General features: G+C 41.9%; 2 protein-coding genes across 6 annotated transcripts in view; one reads left to right on the top strand and one right to left on the bottom strand.

The window, feature by feature from the left end:
• ORC4 (origin recognition complex subunit 4) overlaps window positions 1-25,586 on the top strand; it is a 445,415-nt gene that overhangs the window by 114,573 nt on the left and 305,256 nt on the right. The window lies entirely within an intron of this gene.
• Window positions 1-25,586, bottom strand: part of KIF5C (kinesin family member 5C) — an 88,936-nt gene that overhangs the window by 14,658 nt on the left and 48,692 nt on the right. For 4 of the 5 annotated variants that reach the window (XM_064450962.1, XM_064450961.1, XM_064450964.1 and 1 more), the window contains exons 11-22: window positions 23,441-23,589; window positions 19,320-19,495; window positions 17,360-17,428; window positions 13,505-13,711; window positions 12,353-12,499; window positions 9,824-10,012; window positions 6,959-7,076; window positions 5,777-5,853; window positions 4,291-4,400; window positions 3,352-3,453; window positions 2,642-2,702; window positions 354-425 (exon numbers count right to left, since the gene is read on the bottom strand). In XM_064450962.1, coding sequence (XP_064307032.1) covers window positions 354-425; window positions 2,642-2,702; window positions 3,352-3,453; window positions 4,291-4,400; window positions 5,777-5,853; window positions 6,959-7,076; window positions 9,824-10,012; window positions 12,353-12,499; window positions 13,505-13,711; window positions 17,360-17,428; window positions 19,320-19,495; window positions 23,441-23,589 — 1,477 coding nt within the window. Of the gene's footprint in view, window positions 1-353; window positions 426-545; window positions 680-2,641; window positions 2,703-3,351; window positions 3,454-4,290; window positions 4,401-5,776; window positions 5,854-6,958; window positions 7,077-9,823; window positions 10,013-12,352; window positions 12,500-13,504; window positions 13,712-17,359; window positions 17,429-19,319; window positions 19,496-23,440; window positions 23,590-25,586 lie in introns of those variants that run through there. The other variant, XM_064450965.1, reaches the window with a different exon arrangement.

Genomic DNA, 25,586 nt, shown 5'->3' on the forward strand with positions numbered 1-25,586 from the left:
GCCAGGAAAAGGCTGAGTAGCCACAAGCCCATAGAAAGCAAGGGCCACAGCATTCAGTGTAGCATAAGTTAATGTAAGTAATGTTGAATAATTTCTGATACCCATTAATACCATCTTTGAGAATTTTGAAACTGAACTGAATTGGATTGGTTGGTTTCACTTAACCACGAAGCCTTGTCCTTAGCAAATTAGGACCAAACAGAAGGTGATAAACATCAGAACAGTTTTAATCTTATTACTCACTGTTATTGAAAAAGACAATAACCCATTTTGTAACAACATGCACTAAAGGCTTCCAGCAAATCACAAGAATATTGCAAAAAAGATTAAGACTTTTAAGAGTATAGTCTTACTTTTTTAACACGGGTGGTGAGATCTTGCACAAACAGTTTGCGTAGGTTGTGAAGAGTCTGAAGTTCTCTTGCCTGGAATCAAAATAATAATAATTTTAAAAAAGCATAAACCAGTAAGACATAGTCGATACTCTGGGGTAAAAATTCTCTTCAAATTTGAGTACATGATAACACTGTCCTGTGATTTACTTATCGAGATGTACCTGCCTGTAGGTATATGCAGCTCACAGAAAGGCAGTACCCACGCTGTTCCCCACTGAAGAGCTCTTGCACCTCCCAAGGTGCTCACCACTCCAAAGCTACTTCTGAAAATACGTTGACTCCGTCTTAGGGCGTGGGGAAACAACAGCAGAAAGCTGAAGTCTCACAAAGTGGCCATGGTTACACACATCTAGCGACGTGGAAGAGCTCTGGATTTCACTCCAGCAAATGCATTGGCCCGCTCCGAATGCTTACTCACAGGCACTTAAGATGTCTAAGTGCTCTTCAAGTTTTGGCAAAAATCCAGGTTTTCCCAGCTTTTTTTATATGCATCAACTTCTCAGGCTCAGCGAAATAATCACCTTAGTCCAGACTGGAAGCGTGACACAAGAAGTGGCCACCCTGCCCCTACTCCCACAAGGATGGAAGCACTGATCCATTTGCAGGAAAGGAAGCTATCTGGATAGGCAGTTCATCCAACCCCACACTGCCCCAAAGCCACAGCCAAGAGAACTGTCTTTCCAAAGTTGGCATGAGTAACCTTAGCTTTTCCATTTCATGCTTATCCCCTCACACCCTGGAATTTAAATGAATCGCTCAATAAGCTCCACCACGACTACAAGCTTTTGAACTTGCATTTTTTTAATCTTTATCTCTCCAAACAAAAAGGCAAAACTGACTAGAAGCCAAAAACGAGAAGGTTCCTGCATGGACTACTAGAAACCATACATTACAAGAACAGCTTATTTATGTATGAGTGACGTGGTACCCAGAGGAGGCATCATGTGCCACTCCAGGTCAAACACAGTTGCAGAGCAGACGCCTCCCCATGAGCTCCCATTCAGGGTACTGCCCCGCAGACCCACCACCCCATAACTCCCTCCCATGGGACCCCTTCTTCTACCTCCTCACCAGCCCAGCACTGGGAAGGAGAACAAGCCAAAGAAAAGCAGCAGCTGTAGTCCCACCGAAACCGCTCTTCATCCCTTCCTTATCATATCAATCATCCCAACGACACGCAACACCCACGGAGCCTGATGCCTGCCCATCCCAACGGGCAGGGATAAGCCACCATTTGGCCTTTGATGGCTCACGTTTTCCTGTAATTTGCTATGCTTGATTGTTAATTCCTGCTGCAGTAACTATTAAAAGTCTAACAAAGTGAATAAAGTCTTAATGTAAGATACTTCAAAGATGCTTATTCAAAAATTAATAAAATATCATCTGGGTTTCTGCAAGCTGATGGCCTCGTACTGCCTAACTCTGATTTCCAGCTGCCTTACTCATTTGGCGTATAGGGCAAATCAAGTCCACATGCAAGCTCGGTAAGTATCCGATGAGTACGGTTCATATCAGAAAGGTTGGTTAAATCTGTCCCTTGCATGAGTTTATTTTAACAAGGCAGGGAAGCCATCAGGACCCAAATAGTTCAGCTTCAGTAATGAGTTCATTCAGTAACAAGTTCAACTGATCCTGAGGCCGCTATTAGCTTAATTTTTAAAGCATCACACAGAGGAGAAAATCCTGGTTTTGAGTTAATAACCATGTTAACACTAGCAAAAGTCACTGTGTGATGCTCCTAGAATTGCTATGGCTTTGACCCGCTTCTGAGATCTTCGAGAAAGCTTGCATATAGATGAGCTTTACAGACAGATAAAAATGTAGCTTCCAACAAAACTGTGCAGCAACAGCTTCAAGCCTGAAGCCATCCATCATAGATTGCATTTTTAACTTTGCATGCACATTATCAGATTTCTTTGTAAGCTGTTACACTGGTAAAGTTAGAGGTGACACATATCACCTAACTGTGGGTACACTGTTCAGTACACTGCTTATTTCAGGTGATTTAAAGTGAAACAGCGTACCAGTAGACTTAACAGCGATAGCTTATACACGGGAAGCAACAACAATAGCATTTGATCTCAAATTTCAAAATTCAATGTTATGATTTAGCAAAGTGCACAAATTTAGCCTATTATGATATAAATTGGTCATTTTGGGGGGCACAGATACAAGTGTTTTAGTAATATATCAGTGTTGAAGACCTATGCGGGAAAAAAGCTCAATAAAGTGTAATTAAGACATACCACTGTTTCTTCCAGCCCTTTAAGATCTTCTCTTGCTTGCTCCCTTTTATCATTCAGCAGTCTAGAAAGATCACAACATTAAACACAAAACAAAAATGTTGAAGTCATGCAAGACAGAAGAGACTCAACCAACGTTCAGTTTGGGTAGAACATCTGCAGATGTGAGCAAATCGTACATCTCTCTGCATCTGTAATTACGCTTTCGACTGTCCCAAATATGGAGCTTTCTCACATGGAATGGCTCTGCCACCATCTCCATTTTTTGTGTCCACACTTGAAATTTTTCTCTCTCATTTCCAGGAAAGGCTTTTACTCAGACATCTGATTTGTTACTTTAAAAAAAACAAACAAACAAACAAAAAAACACCCACCCAAACCCTCCAAATTCTTGTTTGGTGTTGCAACACCTTGTTTGGTGTTGCTGTGCGTTAAGGAATGAGGGATTTAACACTTGCTATGATGTTTCATAAAATCAGAGCTCTAAAAGAAGAATATTTTTGGCAAGTATCAAATCCACTATTAAAAAACCTACGATATAAAAATAAGAAATAATTGGTAATCCTTTATTAGTACTGCATTTGGCTTTGTTAATGAAATGATATTTTCAGCGTGAATATTTCCACAAACATGCTTCTCACTAGGACATTTCCTGTGGACACATTAAAAGACACTATATTCAAGGACACCGGATGAGAAAACTGTTGACTTACATGAGCTTTTCCAGTTTCATTTCTCTTTCCTGGTCCTCAATTTTTAATTTATCATAATCAGCACTCAGTTTCTCTTGTTCCAGTTGCAGCTTCTGATTCATACTGGAAAGGAAAAGAAAAGATCAGTACAGCTCAGCCCTGAACTCCATGAACAAGGTAAATCTCCATAAACAAAATGGGGTTAGACAGAGGAAGTAAAGCTGTAAGTCTCCACTGAAAAAATGTGAAAGAAATTAAGCAGAAAGAATCTGAAGAACAGTATTTAAAAATATTGGAGAATTCAAATCAGTGGCTTGCTTCCTTTATCTTAAAGGGCCCAAACTGTTCTTGCAATCTTTCCATCCCACTTCCTCACGTTTCACGTTTCCCCATTATCAGTCTTTGGCCACACAATAAATGTGATGAAAGAATGAACACTACATCAGGATTGCCTAGATTTTATGAACACTGACAAAAAAGATGAGTACAGGAGCAAACCCCTCAATTTTCCAAGTGCTGGAGTACCTGACTAACAGAGTTACATTGCTGTGTTGGGAAGAAATATTAGGGTGTGAAAATGGGACACATTCGAGCCACCCAGATGCTCAGAAAGTCTGTGGCAGGACTAGCTGCTATACGAGGTCCTCAAAACTTTTATCTTTTAAAATCTGTTCTCTCCAACCTTCTTTTCCCTTCTGACCTGCAGGTGTAACATTATTCTTTCTTCTTCTTCTCTATAATTTTATGGACTTGTTAAAGCTCCACAATAAAGAGCCAGGCACTACAATCCACTGTGCAAAATAATTAGAGGGTTGGGTGTTGCATGTAAGGACACTACTTCCTGTTAGGTGCTGAAATATATAGACATTCATTAAAACTAACAAAACCAACCCCAAAACATCCCTACAGTGTCACAGAACAGGATGGGAACAGAGAAAGCAATGGAGCAAGTGAACATACTCTCTGATTTCATCAATTATTTTCTGCTTCTCTTCAATTTCATCCCTCAGCCTGGACAGCTGCTTCTGGTGGGCTTCCCTGTGACTCTCCATCTGCTGCTCCAGTGCCTTCTGCAGGGCGCAAAAACCAGAGCCACACATGAAACAGAAATCAAGGAACACACAGCTAAGCTTCCTACTTATGTGTCAGCTAAATCAACCTATCTTTCTGGTCTGAGTGAAGCTTATCAGATCAGGTTAGTTCAGGAATCTGCCTGGGACGTCTCTCTATGATTACAAAACTGTGCATCTACTCAACTGAGCATTTCATTCAGACAGTTTTCAGCAACAGACGTACACCAATTTCTACTCATTTTCTTGCAAAAACTATTGCATGTGAACCCAGGCACATCAAGTGCCAAGAACATCATTGTTCTTACCAGTCCTCTATTATTTCACCTGTCTATTCACACACACCCCAAAAAAAGCACACAGCTATACCTGTGACAGAAGTAAAACCCAAAACACCCTCCCTCTCTGAGAACTGTTTATCCACGGCCCTGTTATTTAAATTCTAGGATTAGGCATATCTCAAGTAGTAAGCAAAACTCAATGCTTCTCTTTAGACGGCTAATAAAAGATTTGCTTTTTTCTTCCAACTGTAAGGAATAACTGTACAACGGTTTTAATAACTTTAACTTTTTATAATGGAGGCAAAAGTTCTGAAGCTGACAAACCTCTATCTCGATCCTTGTAAAATTATCTTTTTTCTTTTATGCCATTTGCAACTCCACCAGAAACACAACTCGCACATTATTGCCTAACACTTCTTTGCATTCCAAAGGAAGAAGAAAATACCACAAAATAGATTTATATTTCATTATTATTTCTAGGCGATAGTCCGAGTTCTTGCCAAATGATTTGAGAGAGTGGTCTGGCCTCTTTGTTTATAAAATTTTAGTACCTAAACTACATTAACCCCAGGAGCCTGATTCACTACTTAGCAAATTGACTTTCAGCAGAGCTCCACTGGCAAAGAATTAGAGTAACGCAGAGGTGAATCAATATCATTTTTCAGTCATACATAACAAAACTGTTCTCAACTACGGATGCAATATACAGGTTCTTGTATTTCAGTTCTCCGTTCATGAGATTTGAGGAACCTGGGCATGTCCGATTCATCAACCACAGTCCCCTGAACCTCTCTACTCTTTGATGCCGGCTCACCTTACAGACTGGTCACCTCAGATATTTAGGCTACAACTTACTTTTTTTTATGATCTGGTCAACATCCTCAACATTAGCAAGGTCTCCAGTTTCAAACTGCAAAGATCACTCACTGACATAAGGTCAGGTTTTCTAACAGAAGCTGGCAATTCCAACAGAGGCTGAAAGTGTTTTCTAAAAGCACACGCTGTGTACAGGAAGACAAAATTACACCCTAATTATCAGCTTAACAAAAAATCTCACTGAGAAATGCCCTCTAAAATTGCCACACGCCATACTACCTTCATCTCCTCTGCGTCCTGAAGCCGGGTCAGATGCTCCTTCTCCTTATCCTTGAAACTGACTTCGTGCATTTTTTCTGTTTAAAGTTAGAAACAGCTGAGAATTAACCACAGTTCCAGGACGTGCTACGTCCGGCTATTTAAAAAGAAAAAACAGTTCCTCTTTTTGCAGGGGGTAGTGGGATCAGGGGAGACAGCTTTGGAGGGGCCGAAACAGCCATCGCTTGCAGTACCCAAGCTGTGACCATACTGCCCAAACCCCCTTTTCCTTTACTAACAGCCCGTGTCGTTTTCAGCCCACCCAGCACCTTTCCAACCTACCCTTGTCTCCTTATAACCCTGCATATCACAGTCCTCCTCATCCCCTTTCATTATCTGCTGGGAAATGGTGGCCTCCAGAACTGGGTCATTTCTTATGAGCAGGGTAGGAAGATCAGGAAATGGAATAAAAACTCTATTCTAAGAACTACAGAAGATGTTAAAAAAAAAAAAAAAAAGAATCTTATCACCACCTGCTGCTCCTGGAGTGAGAGAAGATCCCCTTGTGCAGAAATCCAAGGGCTACTAGGTCACATTGTAATTATGTGTCAAACAGGAGCTTAGCAATGCCAGAAGAGCTGCTTTTGATATAGCTTTTTCCTCATTAAATCAGAAGGGGGAAAAAAAACAACCCAATTCTTAAAATGAAGTCAGCTGAATCCTATAGAGGAGCTAGGAAAGACACACCTTTTACTCAATCCTAAGGGAAGCAGCATCCTTTTGAATGAGACAGGGCATTTGCCAGAGGGACAACTGAAATTAGATATCTAAGAATTTTACAGAACAGAGATTTAGCAAGATTGACTGGTGCTGTTTGGCTAAACTATTTGGGTTGGGTTTTTTATTTCTCACATCATTAAAGCACAAGGTGAAGCTCTTCATAGTTTTTGATTCTTTGGAAAAATAAGTTTCTCTGTATTTTGTGAAAGGACTGGGGTAGTTCTGGTTTTATCTGAAGCGTAATGTACTACAAGGAAGTGCAATGTGTAAAATGTTCTGAATCACAATTTTATGTCTTCACCAGAAAATAGTAAGCAGACAATAGATGTTGTAGGACTAGTCTACATGACACTTCAGCCAATACTGCATTTTCTAAGATCCAGTTTGTAAAAGAAATGATGACCACAAGACCCAATGCTGTACCTTGAGCACGTAACTTGGCAAGTTCTTCATTGAGAGAGTCCTGTGACTCTTCCAGCTGCCTCCGCTTCTGCTCCATATTTTGCATGTAGTCTGTAAGGGACTTGATCTTTGCTTCATGCTTTAAAGACATGGGGAATAGCAAAGAGATGTGAGTACCACAGCTTGTTACCTAGGAATTCAGGTACTTTCCTACATACAGGACGAAAATTGGAAAGCTCTCCACATCCAGAGCTGATGGCTAGGAGAAAATACAGCAAAAGATCTCAGAAGGAGCTAACGGACCAAAGCAGATGGTGTTTTTAAAGGTCACACTTAGTACCCCAAAACACATACTGAATAGTGCAGATGGTAATTCCAAAACGTCATGGGAAGGTCATGATTTGGCATTAAACAAACAGCAGCAGCTTTCTAAACCCAGCTGAATACTGGGCTTCTGAGGTGGCTTCCTGGACGCTTCCACCTGCAGAAGCTCAGATCAACTTTCATCAGCCATCGTGACAATTTGTTTCTTGCTAACATCCTTCTGAGCTAGAAGGGTTTATGTTTAAATAGAGAAGACCAAAGCATGTATTGAAAATATCAAAAATTAAATTAAAATGTTCTAATCTGGGGGTAAAATTAAGATGCCTTCTGGGAATTATTACATCCTATTAATAAGGCTGCTGAAGCATTTGTGGTTCACTGTTTTTAAAGTTCACCCTGGCAGAGAGGGTATTGAGACCTCTGGGTTGGTGCTACTGTAAAGATCAGACAGAGAGGAGTAATCCTTAGCAGGAATTAAAATAGTTCAGACCCTCCTGGCACCAAGGTCTCCAGGAAGGGAAGGACGCACACCCCAGTTGCATGCTTTGGGCAATAAATCCTCCAACAGATGCCTCAACCTGACAAGAAATTTAGTCAGCTCCCAACTTGGCTCCAAATGTTCTGGCTCCAAAACGGAGACTGTTGGTACAGCACGCAGCGGTGACACACCATTTTATGGATCAGCCGTAATTGTGTAGCCCTGTGATATGGCACTGTATCAGGCCACCAGCTTTGTACTGAGTTTGCAAGGCCTCAGGACTGAGGCTTGCTCTCTCTGAACTCTTTCTGACCTGCCTTGCAGCTTTGCTTTTCTTTTTTAACTTAGTAGCTTTACAGATAAGGTACATTTGCCCAGTAACAAGATGTTGAGCATAACAGAGTCCAGCTTCCTCCCACAGACAGGCCTCGATATGCACCTACTTGCAGAACCTCCAAAATGCCAAAGCAAGGTGGTCACCCACTTAAGAGTGTTTCTGCTTGGTTTCTTTACCACATGAACATACAGTACTTGGATAAACCTTTCAAATCCTAAACCTCCAGTCTCTTGTCTGTAGTTAGGTACTGAGGACAACAGTCAGGTCATGCTGGCGACAAGCTCTGAGTACTGAATAGCTCTGCGATTCCTGTGTGACCACAGTGTAAGAGGACAAACACCAACCCCACAGAGGCAGCCAGGCTGCCTTCCGCTCACTGCTTCCCTGGGTCAGCATAAGCCAACACCACGGCTGAAAGAGACTGTCCCACCAACCGCTGCTGAGACCTTTATACCCAGCTCTGTGTTCCCGCTCCTCTCTTGCCAGCAGAAGCTGGCTTTGTGAACAGCTGCTTTGCAAATCAAGCCTTAATCTGCTTTACTAATGCAAGTTCCCAAGGAAAGGGTGCAGCACAGGCTGGCAGGATGACTTCCTTCAGTGGCTGTGCCAGCCCAGGGTCTACTTTAAGACAGGATGAAAAGTATCTCTACAACTACCTGAAAGGAGGCTGTAGTGAGGTGGGGGTTGGTCTCTTCTCCCAGGTCACTAGTGATACCACGAGAGGAAACAGCTTCAAGCTGCATCAGGGGAGGTTTAGGTTGGATATTAGAAAAAATTTCTTCACTGACAGAGTGATCAGGCACTGTCGCAGGCTGCCCAGAGAGGTGGGGGAGTCACCATCCCTGGGGGTATTTAAAAGATGGGTAGGTGCAGCACTTCAGGGCATGGTTTGGGAGACATGATAGTGTTGGGTTGGCAGTTGGACTTGTTGATCCTACAGGTCTTTTCCAACCTTGATGATTCTATGATTCTACAGTTTTTACTTAACATTTCTGGACAGCCAATACCCTCAGGAATCCAGCCTCCCTGTAATACTAAGAAGTATGCTTCCAGCTACAGCTTTAGTAAGTAGAACTTAATAAAGGCATTCTGCTGCAGGACAAGAGGCTGTCCTTGTTCCAGGTTTTCTTAAACTGGTAGCAAATGAAATACAGTAAATTGTATTGTCTCCTCCCCTCCATGCGTCCACTTCAAAGCAGTTGAGCATGTCAAAGCAGTTAATCCCCTCTCCTGCAGCAAGCATCACTGCTTCAAACTGCCACCCCCGTGAAACCCTCCTACCATCTAGCTTTCTATCTGATATAGTAATGTTTTCCATAATGTATTATTTTATGTATCGCTGCCTAGTTATCTTGGTCGCATACTAACAGAACAGATACGGGGTAGTCTCCAAATCTTTTGCTAGGGAACCATATAATCACTGCTTCCTTTCTCAGGTTGCTTTTACAGTGAAGGTACCAGATACAAATTCATGCTGAGGAAATCACTCTGCGGAGGATTTTCAGTATTATGCCATAGAATACATTTCGTGATCTACAGCAGGACACAACCTTGCCACAGAATGTGCTGAAAACCATTGAGGGGGAGGAATGGGAAAAGAGAGAAAAAACAACAAAGCAGACAAGAGAAACACCGCTCTGCTCCCTTAAGTCTCATTTCTCACTCTTAGCACACACATTTGACGAGGAAGGAGGCTGACAAAGCCATCAAGCCTTGCTGCAAAGGAACAAGGACGGAGCAAACGTACTTGTGAAATGAGGAGCTGGCAAGCTGCAAGCTCCCTCTCGCTGGCATTCATCTTCCTGTTGGAGTCTATCTGGGCACTCTCCAACTGCTTGCTGCGGTTCACCAGAGACTTCACCTCAGACTTCATCTTGCTGATGTAAAGCCGTGCCATGGTGAACTCCTCCTCAATCACCCCGTTCACATCTGCTAACTAAACACACAGACGATTGCAATCTTGAAGGTGTGGTTCTAACAGGTAAGTCAATGCAAAGCAGTCTTCCTGCTGTGAGAAACTCTTGTCTAGAGGTAGGAAGCCTCTGTGAAAGCACAGCAGCCCTCACAGAGTACCCACAGACCTTCAGGTCACCTTTAAACATGTTATACCACTCCCTCTTACAATCTTCACTGATAGGCTTCAAAAGTGAGAAATTAAGGCTTGTGCTCAATGTGCTTCATCAGTTTAGTGGTTCAACACCTCAAATAATCAAGCCCACCACCATGGCAAGAGTATATTCTGGAGAAACCTTCTCATGTCACCAGCACAGAAAATTTTCCTTCTTTCAAACTGCTAAAAGCTGAATAGCATTTTCAAAGTACTCCTTAAAGAAGTCCCCCCTCAAAGGGTTGTGCTTCTTCAGTAAGACAGACATGGGTCTGGAAATCTCATCTGGCAAGAGAAAAGTAATCGCTCTCATCTCTAAATATTAGTATCATTCTATTTATACATCATTTCCTTCCCTGGTTTAACATGGTGCTTTTTATTTGTATGTCTTTCTCTTCATGACTTTTCTTCATCTACTTAATTCATGTGGCCCACTGACGAGCTATGAAGGTTCTCCTTGAGCGAGCATATGGCTGGCAACTTCATCTGCTTTTTGCCTTTCTCCCAGCACCGCCAAGGGGAAGGTAACATGTACTGTGTCTTCTCCCAACAGCCTAAAACATGCGGCTGCTTCCAAAACTCTCAGTCTGGTCTGAAATTAGACACACTTTGAGAAGCTGCTGATTGCCAACAAATTTGAAGTTATTCTTCTAAAAGCTTCTCAATCTGGCCTTATTTACACTGACAGCTGTCCTGTAAAATGCTGACATCTTAATTCCTATAAAAATTTGTATCACACAGCCTCTGTCTCCATTTTCAAAGATTTCCTCTTATAGTTACTACTACAATGGCCACCAGAGGTTGCTGTAGCGTCTAGCAAAGCCTGGCCTTGTGGTCCTGGCATCTGCATAACCTCATCAGACAACAGGGATCATGCCCTCTGCATTAAGAGCAGGCTGGAGCATCTGTTGATCTAAGGGGCTTTAGCAGGACATCAACAACTCTCAGAGCCAATTCAAAGCACTCCAGCCACACGTATTCACTTTTAGCTTTGAATGTTCAGGAAAGTTCATTGCTCAAATACTGAAAAGTGAACTAAAAGCAAGAAAATGGAGTCCATTGCAAGGAATTCCCATATATCTTGGAAATTAATTTCTTTTCCAGTTTTAGCACTTGCTCTTTTTCACATGGTTTTAAATGGACAGACAAGATGGCATTAACATCACCAGGAAGATTTTCTAGGCCATTAGAAGTATCCATCAGAGATCTGCCATTTAGCAATGACCACACAAATATCTTCTCTAAGGCTTAGCATTTTGCTCATCTACAACAGGAGAAATGAGTAGCTACCTTCTCTACCATACACGTAAACCCAAGAGCCAGACGGAAGGCAAACTTCAAAGGAAAGCTGGATAAAATTTGCACCATCTCCAGGCATGTTCAGATACCGAGGTTTCTGCTGCTTCAACCACCTTCACTCCCATTCTTACCTTCTTATTTCAGAGGAAAATGATCCTCTGATATTTTTCCTCTATAAAGGTTATTAGTCAATACACAAAAGTTAAGCTGGTCTCACTGTCATGTAATTATTTATGTGGTATCTAGCACAAATTTACCAGTGCTGGCAATCAGTAATTTTAAAGCATCTTGTGTTCAGAAACAGACACAAAAGCGTGGGCTCTTTGATAAAGCAAGCCACTGATGAAAGGTAATAAACATCAGAATACAGAATACAGTTTCTGTGCAGATCTTTTTATTCGGGTGCCCTGGACAACCGTCAGTACAGACGTCTGGCTTTGAGAACTCTTCACCTTCAGCTACACAACAATTTTAGGACACACTTCAAACACAGAGGTAGCCACCCAGAAGCCAGATCTCACCACTGAAGATTCTTCAGCTTCTGGCAGTACTGGATCATGCCAGCTCACGAAGGAGTAGGGCTATATGTCTATTGTTTTGGGGGGAACTCAGTCCCCCCATTAATAAATGCATCAACACACAGACAGGCTGCATTAGTCTGGGCCCAAACACTGAGCTGGGAATAAAAGTGGTAATTGTGTGCACTGACACTGCCCAGATCTGGCCCAGACAAAGATCTCTTCAGTATTTTATACTCTGTGCTCTAGCCAGGATTTAAACAGCAGTGTCCTGGGAAAAGGACATATTCTACGTCAAGTATTTTTATACTGTGGGAGGAGTGGGGGCAAGCAGTAAAGATAGCCAACTTACCGTTTTAACATCATTAGTACCAATGATTCCTCCAATCTCTCCCAGGTCCTTAAGCAGTAAGTTCAAGATTTCTGTAGCTCTCTTCTTCTGATGGTTACTGAGCTCCTGCAACTGGCCCAGCTCCCTCTGGGTTGCTGTCAGGACACTCTGAAAAGGTTTAAAAGCAAAAGTTACCTCCCCTCTGCAGAGTGGGGATCACTTCTTCTCTGATATCTAGGTTACCTGGCATTGTCTTGTATTTTCCTGAACATGCCTACTGGATCAATGTACTGACGCTGACAATTCTACCTTGCCATAATCCACTTTCACAACTCACGTGCTAACAAGGCTACTTTACATCTATTAAACATAGTAAATCCTGTAAGAATCTTATTTGCATAATACATGTCAAAGAAGGTTTATCACAGAGAATCAGGTATAGAAGTATTTAAAACTTTTTTTTTCAAATGGATTTCATAGTAATCTCTTTTACTGAAGTAGATAACAAAGTCTTCCATGAAAACAGACCTGTTAACAACAGCTTCCTCAGTTCATGTAATGAATTAAGGAACAAGGATGTATTAAGCTAGTATGCCAATCTTGATTTTTCTCAGATCAGACTTTTTTTCCTTAAGAACAGTACACAGCAGCTGAAAAAGCTGATTTTTTTCTGATTCCTTCCTTGAGATCTCCTGACTCTGTACAAAATTCCAGCTCCACAGCGCAGAGTCCAGAAAAACACAAAATGCTGCAATTTGCATAAAGCAGATTTTCACATCTTTCTTGGCATAATACAGTTTTTAAATAACCAAAACACAGACTGCCCAGTTCTCACATTCAGTTCGGTTGTCTCTATGGTGTGCAAAATACAGAGGTTTCAAAAGAGCCACAATCTGCCATCGGCTTCCATAGAGCAGTTCCTGAAATACCTTAATTTTATCTTTTTATTAAGATAGACGAGAGAGGGTAGCATCAGCAAGTACGGATCTTTTAACAGCTTCCCTGCTACTCCCATTTTTAAACTACGTAACAACATACTTGGCAGCAGTATCTGAAAGATTCCTGAAAAGGCACAGGGTAGCAGTTATCTGGGAACCCCTATGGAAACCTTTAGGTGAGGTGCAGAGTTAGGGGGCAAGGATGGAGCCAGCACTATAAACCGCTTGCTCTTACACTCTTCTGTGCCAGCTCGTCAGCCAGCTGCTCATTGGCTCTTGTTTTGTCCTCCACTTCCTGGGATTTCTGGTCATAATTGACAGCTAATTCTTCCAGGGCTTGAAGGACCTCTTTCACTTCATCTTTAGCTGCTTCGTTCTCAATCTGAAGACGGGTCAGCTCCTCTTGAATCTTCTCATAATCTCTCCTAGTGGAGGCCAAAAGCTGGAAACCAGATATCACAGAAGCGTTAAGTCACCCAAGAACTCAAAGACAAAACTGAAAAGGGCAAGGACAGACAAAGAGAGAAAGAAAGAAAACATGAGCACACAAGCGTGTGTGAGAGAGAGAAAGCAGGAGAGAAGAAATCCTGCTACTCTACCAGAAATCGCATCAGTTTCAGCATAAATATATTTGAAGGAAGCAAAAAAAAAAGGCTCTGAACATCAACGAAAAGAAAAATCTTAATCAAATCCTATTACGGCACAAGACTGAGGCAGAGAAACTTATTTTAAACAGTATCATAGCTCCAAATAAATTTTCTGCCTTCAATCCAAGGCTGCAGCTAGGACCAAAAAAATCCCACAAAGTAAAATGTTTAGACACAGAATCACAGCTTTGAACTGAACCAAGTAAAAAGGCTCTCTGAGGCAGCCTCAAAGATCTTGTGGCATAAGAGGGATATTTTGGTAAGCAAGCCTATGATGATTATCCTTAGTTATCATCTGAAGCATGATGCCAAAGACAGACTAGCTGCTCAGACAAACAGACTTCACACATACTGGTGAGTACTTCCAATTTGTAAAACTTACTAAATTTACTCTTTGCATGCTACTAGGAGAGATGCTGAAGTTTCAGTGACGGTGCTGACTGTAAGAGGTCAGTTGCATGGTCCTCTCCCTTGCCCTCACATCCCTCCTTCTTCATTCAAATGTCACAGCTATCGGGTTCTTAGCACAAATCCAGACTCAACAGCAGTAATATGCTGCAGAGTGATGTGAAAATAAATAAAAGGTGCCACCTAACATCTACTGTTAATAATGTACTTTTGAGAATAATAACAAATTCAGCCCTTGCATAGCATAAAAACATAAAATACAGAGCAATAACACATAAAATTTAGTGCATGAGATACAGGAAGGCATTCACACCCACAGATCATCCTAACAACAGAGGTTGAACGCTTATTCACAAAACTCACTTATTTCCAAGCCTTCCTGTCCATGGATTAGTATAATATTGCTGTACTCCGTCTTTCTGGGATGGCAGAACAAAATCTGCACTACCAAAGCGTGTTGGGTGGACTTCTGACCTGTCCCACCACTGCCCACTGCCTCCCAGGCCATGAAGAAGTCGAGCGTGAGACCCTAAGCTAAACAGAACCATCTCTCTAAAACAGACCACCTAAAAGGAGAAATGTCAGAGAAAACACTGTGCTTTTTTGGCTCAGAGTCCTAATGGGAAATAGGAAACCAAGCAGGCAGCTTCAGACACTGGCACATGCCCAAAGTGGCAAAGAGAGGATTCAGATGTAAGGGAAATTTATCTCGCTGGTAATGCTGCAGCCTCAGAAGTGCACTCACGTTATGGAAAAACCCACTGAATTGCCAAAGCCAGATGGCATGTAAATATTTAAACAACAAAATAGCTTAAAATAATCTTTCCACTAAACACAGATGGAACTATTATTTACATTTACTTAAGAAAATTTCTGTGTGAATATTACTGTGACTTCAAGTAAAGGGAAGTGTTGTATATCACCTAGAGCATAAACACAGCTCCCCAGAAGATTCTTGATATAATGTGGAAAAAATATACCAAGATTTTAAAAGGCTATTAATAACACATTATTCCAATCAGATGTAAACAAAGGGAAGGAGACAATGGCTGCAGCACTTTGCACATCTGTTCACAGCATGTTAGATGTAAGGGTGGAAGATTTAGAATCCCCCCCAAAGAAACAGCCAGTGGCAAAAAAGTACCAAAAGATACCCGTATCAGCACAATGCCATCTGTGGCAGGCCTTATAATTAACCTGCTAGCTTAATCAAGCAGAAAAAAGTACTCTGGTTAATTAGGGGGAAGCAGAGTGAGGCAGCTGCTCTGCAGCACATCTATCAACGAGCTAATCACAGGCTCTAAGACAGAACAGGTAGATCGCTCCCGCAGCGCAGGTCAAGCTTACATGTAGAAGACAAAATCTTGAAAAATTAATTCAATTCCCTTAAAGAAGAAAACAAAAATATCGCATTAGCTTTCAAAGTTAAGAGATGGACAAGCTTATCAGATGAACCAGCTAGACCTGCTGAACAAGTGGTGTAACATCAGCTGCAGAGAATTCCATAAGTCAGCAAAGCTAGACTAGAACATGTACAAAAAAAAAAGGGAAAAAGTGCTCTGTAAGGCAAGGATTAGAAGCCACTGAAAACTTGATTCATCTTCCAGATGTAATATTGAGTATGGAACACAAAGAGCATGGGGAATAAGCCAGTGTACAGCATGCCCCCAAATACCTAACACAAAGAAGGGAATGCACATCACCCAAAAAATAAGACTCAAGAAAAAATGAGAGGGAAAAAGAAGCTTTGGACGAGAACGTTGATGTTAGAAAGATGGGAGAAGTGAGACGGCACAAATAACACACATCAGAAAATGTTGCTAAAATGCATAAAATTCTTTTACGTTTGTATAGCACAGACATGGGTAGCGGATAATACAGAGCAATCAAAAGAAAGTTGTGGCAAGTGAATGAAGAGCTTAATCGTGGAGTAAGATAAAGGTGGTAATTCCTTCTGTGAGGATAAGACCCCAAAGGTGGCAGGTAAGTCATGAGCGATAGATAGATGTTTTCATACATTGTTCTCTCCCTGCTAAGGAGCCAAGCCTTGGAAACCCTTTCTGAGGGCTTGATGAAGGATTAAGGCATGCACAGAATCATTTTTCAATTACAAGAGAGGTTTCACACCCCCAGAAAAAAGCAGCCAGCATAATGCTGTACTCCAGGTGAAGTGGCTTGGGCAGCTGGGAGAGGCACGCCCCTAGGGAATCACGGCAGTGTTCCTGCAAAGACAGACCAACGTTTCAGAACACTAATGATGGGTGAACTCCCACACCAGGGTTTTGTTCTTGGTCTGAATGGACCTCCTCCAGCTTCCCGCAGTCTGAAAACCAGCATAAAACCACCTTCTAAGGAATATCACAGCCACATTTGGGGAACTTGGTAATTTGGTGTTCTTGCCAGATTCTGTATCTTCAAAACCTCTCATAAACAAATGAAAGATAAGGAAATGACTTGATTCTACATTTAGTGATCATATTTCCTGTCTTAAAACCAACATTCATTTTACAAACAGAAACGATAATATAAAATGTTTAAAGTGAGTAATCTAAGATTTCAAAGCAAATCTGTGGCAGAACCAATAATCAATTTTTCAGTCTCATGGTTTTCTCTCAGTACTGCCTCTAATTGCCCATGCCAAAATAATGAACGTCAGTAATTTATTTCTGTGAGTAATTTCTATACTGTCAAACTAGGAGATCTGTTAACTACCTACAGCCCATCCTGAAAAGATACAGACATAGTGAAAAATACATTTGAAGTGAAAAATACCGACCACGCTCCTACCTTGGTATCTCCAGCATCACTTCCCAGCAGGATGGTATGCTATTTTAAGGAGTCATCAAGGCTTAATGCTCTTCTGAGGATATTATGAAATTTGAAGTTTAAACCTAGCTGTCACACAGGTTTTTCTTACCTACTGAATTTTAGCCAGTTAATATAAACATATCTAGCCAACAACTGTGACAGAATTACTCAAGAAAGGTCTCATAAGCAAAATGTAAGGGGTTTTTTGAGTTGTTTAGGTTTTTTACCTCCTCTTGATCCAACATTTGTTGCTTTAGTTTTTCAGCCAACTGGCTCTGCTGGTTGATTTCATCATCCTGCAATGAAATAGGGTTGGAGATTTTTAGTTTCTTTTCACAGTTCTTGTTTGGTCACTTTTATTTCACCTTTCTAGAAAAGAAGGAATATAATGCCATAGCAAAACTTGTGCACGTTTGAGTGGTATGAGAGGAAAGAAAAATACATGTACACAGAGCTACACAGTACAAGCAATGCAGACACGCAGTAATGAAAGAGGAAGCTCAAACCACAACACAGAACCCGGACCCTTGAACTGCAGAATTTGTATTTCCCTATTCCATCGCAGACCTTGAAGAAAATACTACCACGTAACGCACAGCCAGGCATCCCATTTTACTGGCATTTCAACCTCCTTGTTAAGACAGCACCTTTATGCGTAGGAACTGATCTTAAATACAGAAGAGAAATGATGATGGACTCCACTGTATGAGTGCTTCCTCCAGAATGCCGTACAAGGCACACCAAGCTCAGTCCCTGACCGAGTCTATCTCTGTTCCTGTGATGGATATCCTTCTCTAAAGGAACTCACCAGAGAAATGGTTGCTTTTTTACCCTATCAGAGTCAATAGATGTTTTGTGTTTCACTGGCAAGCATGCTAATAAATTGATCTCTGATAGAAAATAAAGCTATCAGGTAAAATATATCAAATCATTTGCTAAAATTAAAATAGTCGCAGATATAACATAAGAATGGTCTACACTGTAACTATGAATAAATGGTGATATTTTGGTTTGGTTTGGGGAATCAAATACCTTCTCATTTCTTGTGGTACTGCAGCAATGCACCAAATATGCTTCCTATGTTTCCTAGGGCAAAACTCAAACCTGCTACCAGTTCCCTCAAGAATAATTCAGTGGGCTTTGCTGCTTTTGATGAGGGAAAGAAAAGAATGACTGACTTTTTTTCTTTTTCTAATCAACACATAAGAGCTACAGACTGCTACCAGGAATGTATTCTCCATCACAAAAAAACCCTGTAATGTCTTCAAGACCTTAACTGTTATTTTGAATGCCATCAACATACTGCTGTGTGCAGCCGGAGTGTGCAGAGAGACCTCATGCACCTCAGAGCTAAGGCTTAAACACAGCTATCTGCTCCCTCCCTCGGTATTCAGAAACAGCCAAACTTTAATATTAATGCACAAGAAAACAATGGGCTTTTTTTCTGATATTTTCTTGCTAATTACAATTGAGAGTCAAAATGAAGTTCTGATTCAAGATTAAAGCTATCCTGAAAACTCTGGCTAGATAGCCTTTTAAGGCGTTCTCATCCATAACAGCAATTGGTTTTAGTCTGCCTTTCCCCCTGCCACTTCTTATCTTCACACAAGCCACAGCTATTAATGGCAAGTGCTCAGTAAATTTATTGCCGATAGCTTTAAGTGCAAATGATGTATTTCAAGCTGTGCAAATAAATTAAAAAAGAAAAAAAAAGCCACCTGCAGTCCAAGCAGTGTTGACAGCTAGAACCACATGAACAAGAGAGACCCAAGGGGTGGTTATATATTTTCCTTAAAATTCTAGTATAAAAAAATCTATTAGAAAATATTAAGATATAGGCTCCCTTTCTTCCTTTTTCTCCTGTGACCCTGAGATGATGTTACAGTTTGCTGAGGCAGTACAGTATTTACAAAATTCACTGAAGGAGGGCTGAAAAGCCTGTATCGAGTCCTGAAAATGAAAGGCAAACAGCGATTTCGTGGAGAATGCCAACAAACACTATCCACAGAGGGAACAGAAGCAGGTAGCTGACATGATCGGACAAGATCTGGTTTTATGCAGTGACAGTGTTTTGAACTTTGGGACATTTTCCAGTTCACGGTGCCCAAGAAGTACAGAGACAACGACCCATTTTGGCTTAGTTTTCCATTTACGGCCAGAGAATGGGGTCAAACCAAATGTTCACACCTTATCGTCCAGCTGTCTGTAGAGACTGGCAATCTCCTCATCATATTTCTGCTTCTCCTCTGTCGAGATACTGGCAACAACCGGTGTGATGTTGTCAATAATCGGGGTGTTATCACAAGGCTCCAGGTTCTTCTGGTCCTTTGCACTGATCTGTTCATCTTCAGGCACAGCTTCTCCTGCAGGCACATAATCCATGGTCATTACAATCTAAGAAAGAGGGTTGCCCCAAACCAAGGACATCCTGGGATGGTCCTTCGCAGTTGTCAAGAGGGACTCAGCAAAGGAAAGAAAGGCCGTATCCAGCTGTGCAAGACGGGCAACCGCCATGCATACAAATGACAGGCCAAGCTAGGTGTGGAAGGAGGGCTGCTCATTCTCCACGGCTAGAAACACAAACACGCAAAATGCAGCACCAGTTCGAATGGCTGCCATTAAAAGCACTGAACTCCTGGCTCCCCTTTCACTCAAGCCCTCCATAGATGGGATTAGCTCCTTGGATTAACAGAGGTGTAAATAAGGAGAAAAAAATTCCTACTTTCCGCCTAAACCCACTGGCAATTAAATGTCTCTTCCTCTCCAGATTCCCACCTGCCTTATCAACTCTCCCTCCCTCATAATGAACTGCTAGAGCATCAGGGCAACAAGCAAGACAGCTGCATTTAAAACGATATTCACCTTCTGCCTTGTCACATCTAAAATTGAAGAGCATAGACCAATTTTCAGACATTGCCTATGCATACCAGATAGGATGTTCTCCCTATACATTTTCTTTCAAAATCATTTTATCTGAAGAATATTTTCTTCAGTAACATCGATGCATTGTAATTACAAGCCTGCTGCAGTTCAGTGAAGTGGGACAGGCAAGGCGCTCGTGCCAGAAATTGAATCTACTCTCATTCAAGTCTGGTGAGAGACCCTGCGAGTCGCTGAATGCTGCATGCTTGCTCATGGTACAAGAAGATTGCATCCAACCCTTCTGCACAAACAGGTTTCTTCCATTTCTATGAAAAGCTGCAATATTTGAGACCCATGAAGCTTTACTAGCCATTCCTCTTGCCAAAATAGTGTAGGCACTATGTATCTTACTGGCAGGGAAACCAGTAAACAGTAAACATCAAAACCCCAAAACGCAGCCTAATTCAGGCCTCAAAACAAAACAGGGTATGAAAGCGTACAACCAACTGAAGGAGAGATAATTTTTTCAAGCTTAAAGAATGAAAAAAGAATAAATTGAAATCAAGCACCATAACCTCTAGAAAAGTACTACACTCAAAATACTTTTTTGCCCTATTGCTAATGGCTTCATGACATTTTATATTATTAATGAGAAGATTGTAAAATGATTTTTCATTGTTGCATGCCACTGGAGCAGACTGGGAAAAGTGGGCTCAGTCAGACCGTGGGACCTTGCACAGACGGCAACGCTCCTCAGGCTGCGGAGAATCCATCAGGAGCCTCCCAAAATGAGTCTTGGGATTTTCATTTCATTGTGGTATTTCACTTAACTCAGAAGCTCTGTATGGCAGACTGCCACAGGTGAAAGGAGGAGGGGAGCCTAAATTTGACAGAGAAGCTTGGATGAGAACAACCTCCTGCCTGTCAAACACAGACCAAATTGTGCACTTGGATACAGGGCTGCTGAAATCCTGCCTCCGTCAGAACTGGGTCCACCCATTTTCTGCTACAGTTTCGTTTTGTATATTTTTTTCTAAATTTATACAATAAGCTATACCAATGGAATATTTAGGTATTTCATATTCAAGATGTAATTTCTGCGACACTTTCATTTGTAAAGAGCCTCCTTTGACACAATATCCTCCCAAATGATGCTATTTCAGAAGGTCAGACAAGAAATCAATAGTATTTTGAATGTATCGCTGGGTGATGCCAATGAGAAAATCAGGACAGACGGTGGGGAAGAGGAGATGTGTATATTTAGACAAAACAATAGAGACAGCCTGTTAGAAGGCTTCTTTATGTGGCATATAGAAAGGATCTATACAGGGTTTTCTGAAAAAAAAAATCTAGAATGAGAAGGAAATTAAAGTCATCACATTTAGCAAACACAGAATGAAACACATAGAATATCAGCGGGTTATAAATCCCCAGCACTCCTCAACACCAGCAGACCGACCGTCTCCATAGCAATTGCGCTATGCTGATAAGGGAAATATTCCCTGTGCTGAAGTCTCCAGAGAAAGGCACGGAGCGCAATCATTAGGTAACGATCTCATCTGAAAGGCAAGTAAACAGCACAGGGACCTGAAAGAGGGAAGCAATTTTAAGTAGAGATTTCACCCAGGATGTTCAAAGCCAGACTTGACTGTGCAAAACAAGTTGTGACTAATAATTAAATCACAGAATTGTATATGGAAAAGAACTTTACGATCATCAAGTCCAACCGTAAGCCTAGCCCTACCAAGTCCACCACTAAACCATGTCCGTAAGTACTGTGTCAACATAAATACCTCCAGGGATAGTGACTCAACCACTTCCCAGGGCAGCCTGTGCCAATGCCTGACCTCCCTTTTCAGTGAAGACATTTTCCCTCACGCCCAACCTAAACCTCACCCAACACAGCTTGAGGCCATTTCCTCTCGTCCTGTCACTGGTGACTTGGGAGCAGAGACCAGCCCCCCCCCCACTCCAGCCCCTCTCAGGCAGCTGCAGAGAGCGAGAAGGGCTCCCCTCAGCCCCCTCTTCTCCAGGCTAAACCCCCCCAGCCCCCTCAGCCGCCCCCCAGCACACTTGTGCTCCAGACCCTGCCCCAGCCCCGCTGCCCTTCTCTGGACACGCTCCAGCCCCTCCAGGCCCTTCTTGTCCTGAGGGGCCCAAGCCTGAGCCCAGCATTCGAGGTGGGGCCTCCCCAGGGCCGAGCACAGGGGCCCCATCCCTGCCCGGCCCCTGCTGGCCACACCAGTGCTGACACAAGCCCGGGGGCTGGTGGCCTCCTTGGCCACCTGGGCACTGCTGGCTCGTGCCCAGCCGGCTGTCAGCCAGCCCCCCCAGGGCCTTCTCCGCCGGGCACTTCCCAGCCCCTCTGCCCCAGGCCTGCAGCGTTGCCTGGGGCTGGTGTGACCCAAGGGCAGGACCCGGCCCTGGGCCTTGTTAAACCTCACACAGCTGGCCTCAGCCCATTGATCCAGCCTGTCCAGATCAATCACAGATTTGTTCTCACTTTAGATACTTCATATTTGCAAGAGTTACATACTATTGAACTGGGAGACACATCAACACATAGGACCTGGATGTCAAGCAATTTAGAAAATAAAAATTACTCCAAAGAAGTAGTATTTTGCTGTTGGTGGTTTGCTGGGATTTCAAGGTACAGGGGGGATGCAGGATTAGTTCCTTTAGGTTGGGAGCCTGTTTGTTGCTTTGGAATTTGGGGCTTGATTTTTTTTTTTAATACAGGGAATAAAAAACTAAAAGGATGGCTTGCTAAAATTATTTGTCAATGTTCCAGATTAAATAAAAATTCGCTAATTTGTATGTACGCATAAAAATATTCTTCCTGCTTTACCATCCTACACGTGATTTTACAACCTACCCTGAACAGCAATTCCCTGTGTTTCTAAACAGAAAATTGGCTGTTCTCAACACATTTCACTTAGAAGCCACAGAAGACAAGTGGTGAGTCTTCTAATCAAATGACACTCCTAATCATTGTACTAAAGGACTAATTATTCTAATGTTAAACTCAATTATTAAAAAAGAAACAACAAACCACCAAGATCTAGTTACCTTAAACTATAACGGAACTGATTCTCATGCCTGAGGAGCAGAGTTCTTTTAAAAGAACCCCAAACATAATGACATTTTACGTTTACTTCATTAATAATACTAACATTATTTAAAATCGTTCACACCTTTCTGTATCCTCTACATCTGATATCACACTAGTTTTGGCACTTCCAATGGTACCTTTTGTAAATGGCTGGTGCTGGTTTCCCTGGTTTTTGCTTCTTCACCTTTCAGTTATTATTATGAAGCATGAGCTACAACTCTGAATCGTGAGCTTAGAATTAGAATGATTCTTGTGATTTAAGGCAAGGCTTAAACATACATACATAACTTAAACATATAAAGACATGTACCCCTTCCCATTTTCTGGTACGTACCATTTCTCCACCTGTTCAGTTCCAGCTCTAGATGCTGGATAACATTCTTTAGACTCTTGTTTTTGTCCTTCTCCTTCTCATACTTTTTCTTCCACTCCTCTGCAGTCAGCTCCAGATTTACAGAGACCGTGTTCTTAATCGTCTTAGCTCTGCGCAACAAAACCAGGTGTCAGTTGTTCTGCAAATTCTATCTCAACACAACAGTAAGGATTCAGAAATTTTTCCGTAACACAAAGGGAAACTACTAAACATTTGCAATTTATTTTCTGAAGTGCAATGCCACAATTCCATTTTCTCTCACTCCCTCAGTACCATTACTACTAGGAAGCCTCAACAGAAATTTTTCTAGGTCAAAATCTGGCGGCCAGTGGCTGGGGCTTAAACTCCACCAACAAAATTCAGCCGTGTTTCAAGCATCACAGCATGAAGGATGTCAACACAGTGAACCAGAGATATGGAAGCTTATCCCTCCTGAAAGCCAAAGAGTGCTTTCAAACACATTTTTGGGGGTGGAAGGAAGGGAAGGATGAGGCCCACTGGTCACCACCAGGTAACTGGGTTACTGCTGGGCTGAGGAAGGCTGTCAGTGGGAAGGGAGCCTGAACTCATGCCTGTGCCACTGTAGGCAGGCTCAAGAGTTACTGCCTCTCTAGGCAGAAGTATCACAAATTTTAAACCTTTCCAACAACCACCACCACAACTTTATTATTGTGAAACTGCTTAGCTCCAACTGAACCCCAACAATTGCAACAGCAAATGCAAAGCAAGCAGGAGAAAAACGCACAGCACCTACTCTAGCAAATCCACATTTAAAAAGAAAAACCAAACAAATCAGTATGAATTAAGAAAGCTTTGGATCTTTGCCCTTCACTGTTCAGACACCGAGGCTCTCCAAATGCCTCCAGCGTTATGGAACAAAATAGAGACTAAGTAAAGGAATAACAGACAAACCTCCTACCGGTTTGTAAAAGTGTAGGCTGAAACACCAACGCAAGAAACTACGCCTAGGAATGGGCTATAGATGCTCTGGCTAAGTCTCCTTTGGGGAAAGCACGTGATCTCAATTATTTTCTTCACAGCTCCACTTAATTATGCTAAAACATCCTTTAAATGTGGCCAATCACTAAAAATCCTGAAAGTTTCTTTTGTCGGCAAGAAAACACACCCATATCTGTGCCCCATACTCCTGATTGCGCTCTGGTGATTTGCACTATGTGACAAGCAGGAGTTTTATTACCTTAGAAATATTTTAAAATAACCCTGTACTTTCAAAATAATACCTAACAATTAGCTTTCACATATTGTCTCTGCCAAAAGCTCAAGTTTCCACTCATTTAACTGTACAGGGTGGAAAAAAAAGCGACACCATAAAGTGTATTGACTGCATTACCCTGATGATGGATGAAGTACTTACTAGCAACTGACGTGAAAAACTATATAAAAACACAAGAAAAGATGGAGCAGAAAGAGAAGAAACTGGCTCACTACTAACGGAGGAGCACAAGCACATGCTGATTAGCGTAAGTGGGCCTGTGAAGATTGGTTTTACTCCTGACACTTTTAATGGTGATATAATTCTTTTTTGCTAGGAAAAATGGAGGAACCAGTAATCACCCATGACTCATATACCTTCCCTTTAATGTTATTCAGGCCCTTAATACTGTCACATCAGAAAAATGAAACACCACAACCAAAGAGCCCGTAAAAGAAACCACTTCCCGTAGATGGCAACATTGCTGTCCAAAATGCTGACAAATAACACTGGGTATGTATAGTATGTGTGCTGCTCTGCAGGTCTAGTGCATCACCAGTCCTCCTCCTCGTATTCCTTTTTATTTCAGCTCAATTCTATACCTCTTAAGCAAACAAATAAAAACCCTACAAAAAACCCCAGCCAAGCACTCTCAGAAAGTATTTAGCTATCTTCCCAGTCCTTTCAGCTGACATCCTCATCCTCAGTAAGGAGGATCTTAAAAACATTCCTCTTCATAGAAGAGCACTCATCATGTCACATCACTCTGAGCTCTGCTGGTCAGGATGTGCAGAATTGGTTTGAAAATTATTTTCCCCAAAGAGAAAGGTAAGTTTTACTAATTACTGACAAGAAAAACAAAACCAAGAGAAATGTAAACTGAAATAACATGGA

Source organism: Phalacrocorax carbo, chromosome 5, assembly GCF_963921805.1.
Source record: "Phalacrocorax carbo chromosome 5, bPhaCar2.1, whole genome shotgun sequence".
NCBI classification, from domain to species: Eukaryota; Metazoa; Chordata; class Aves; order Suliformes; family Phalacrocoracidae; genus Phalacrocorax; species Phalacrocorax carbo.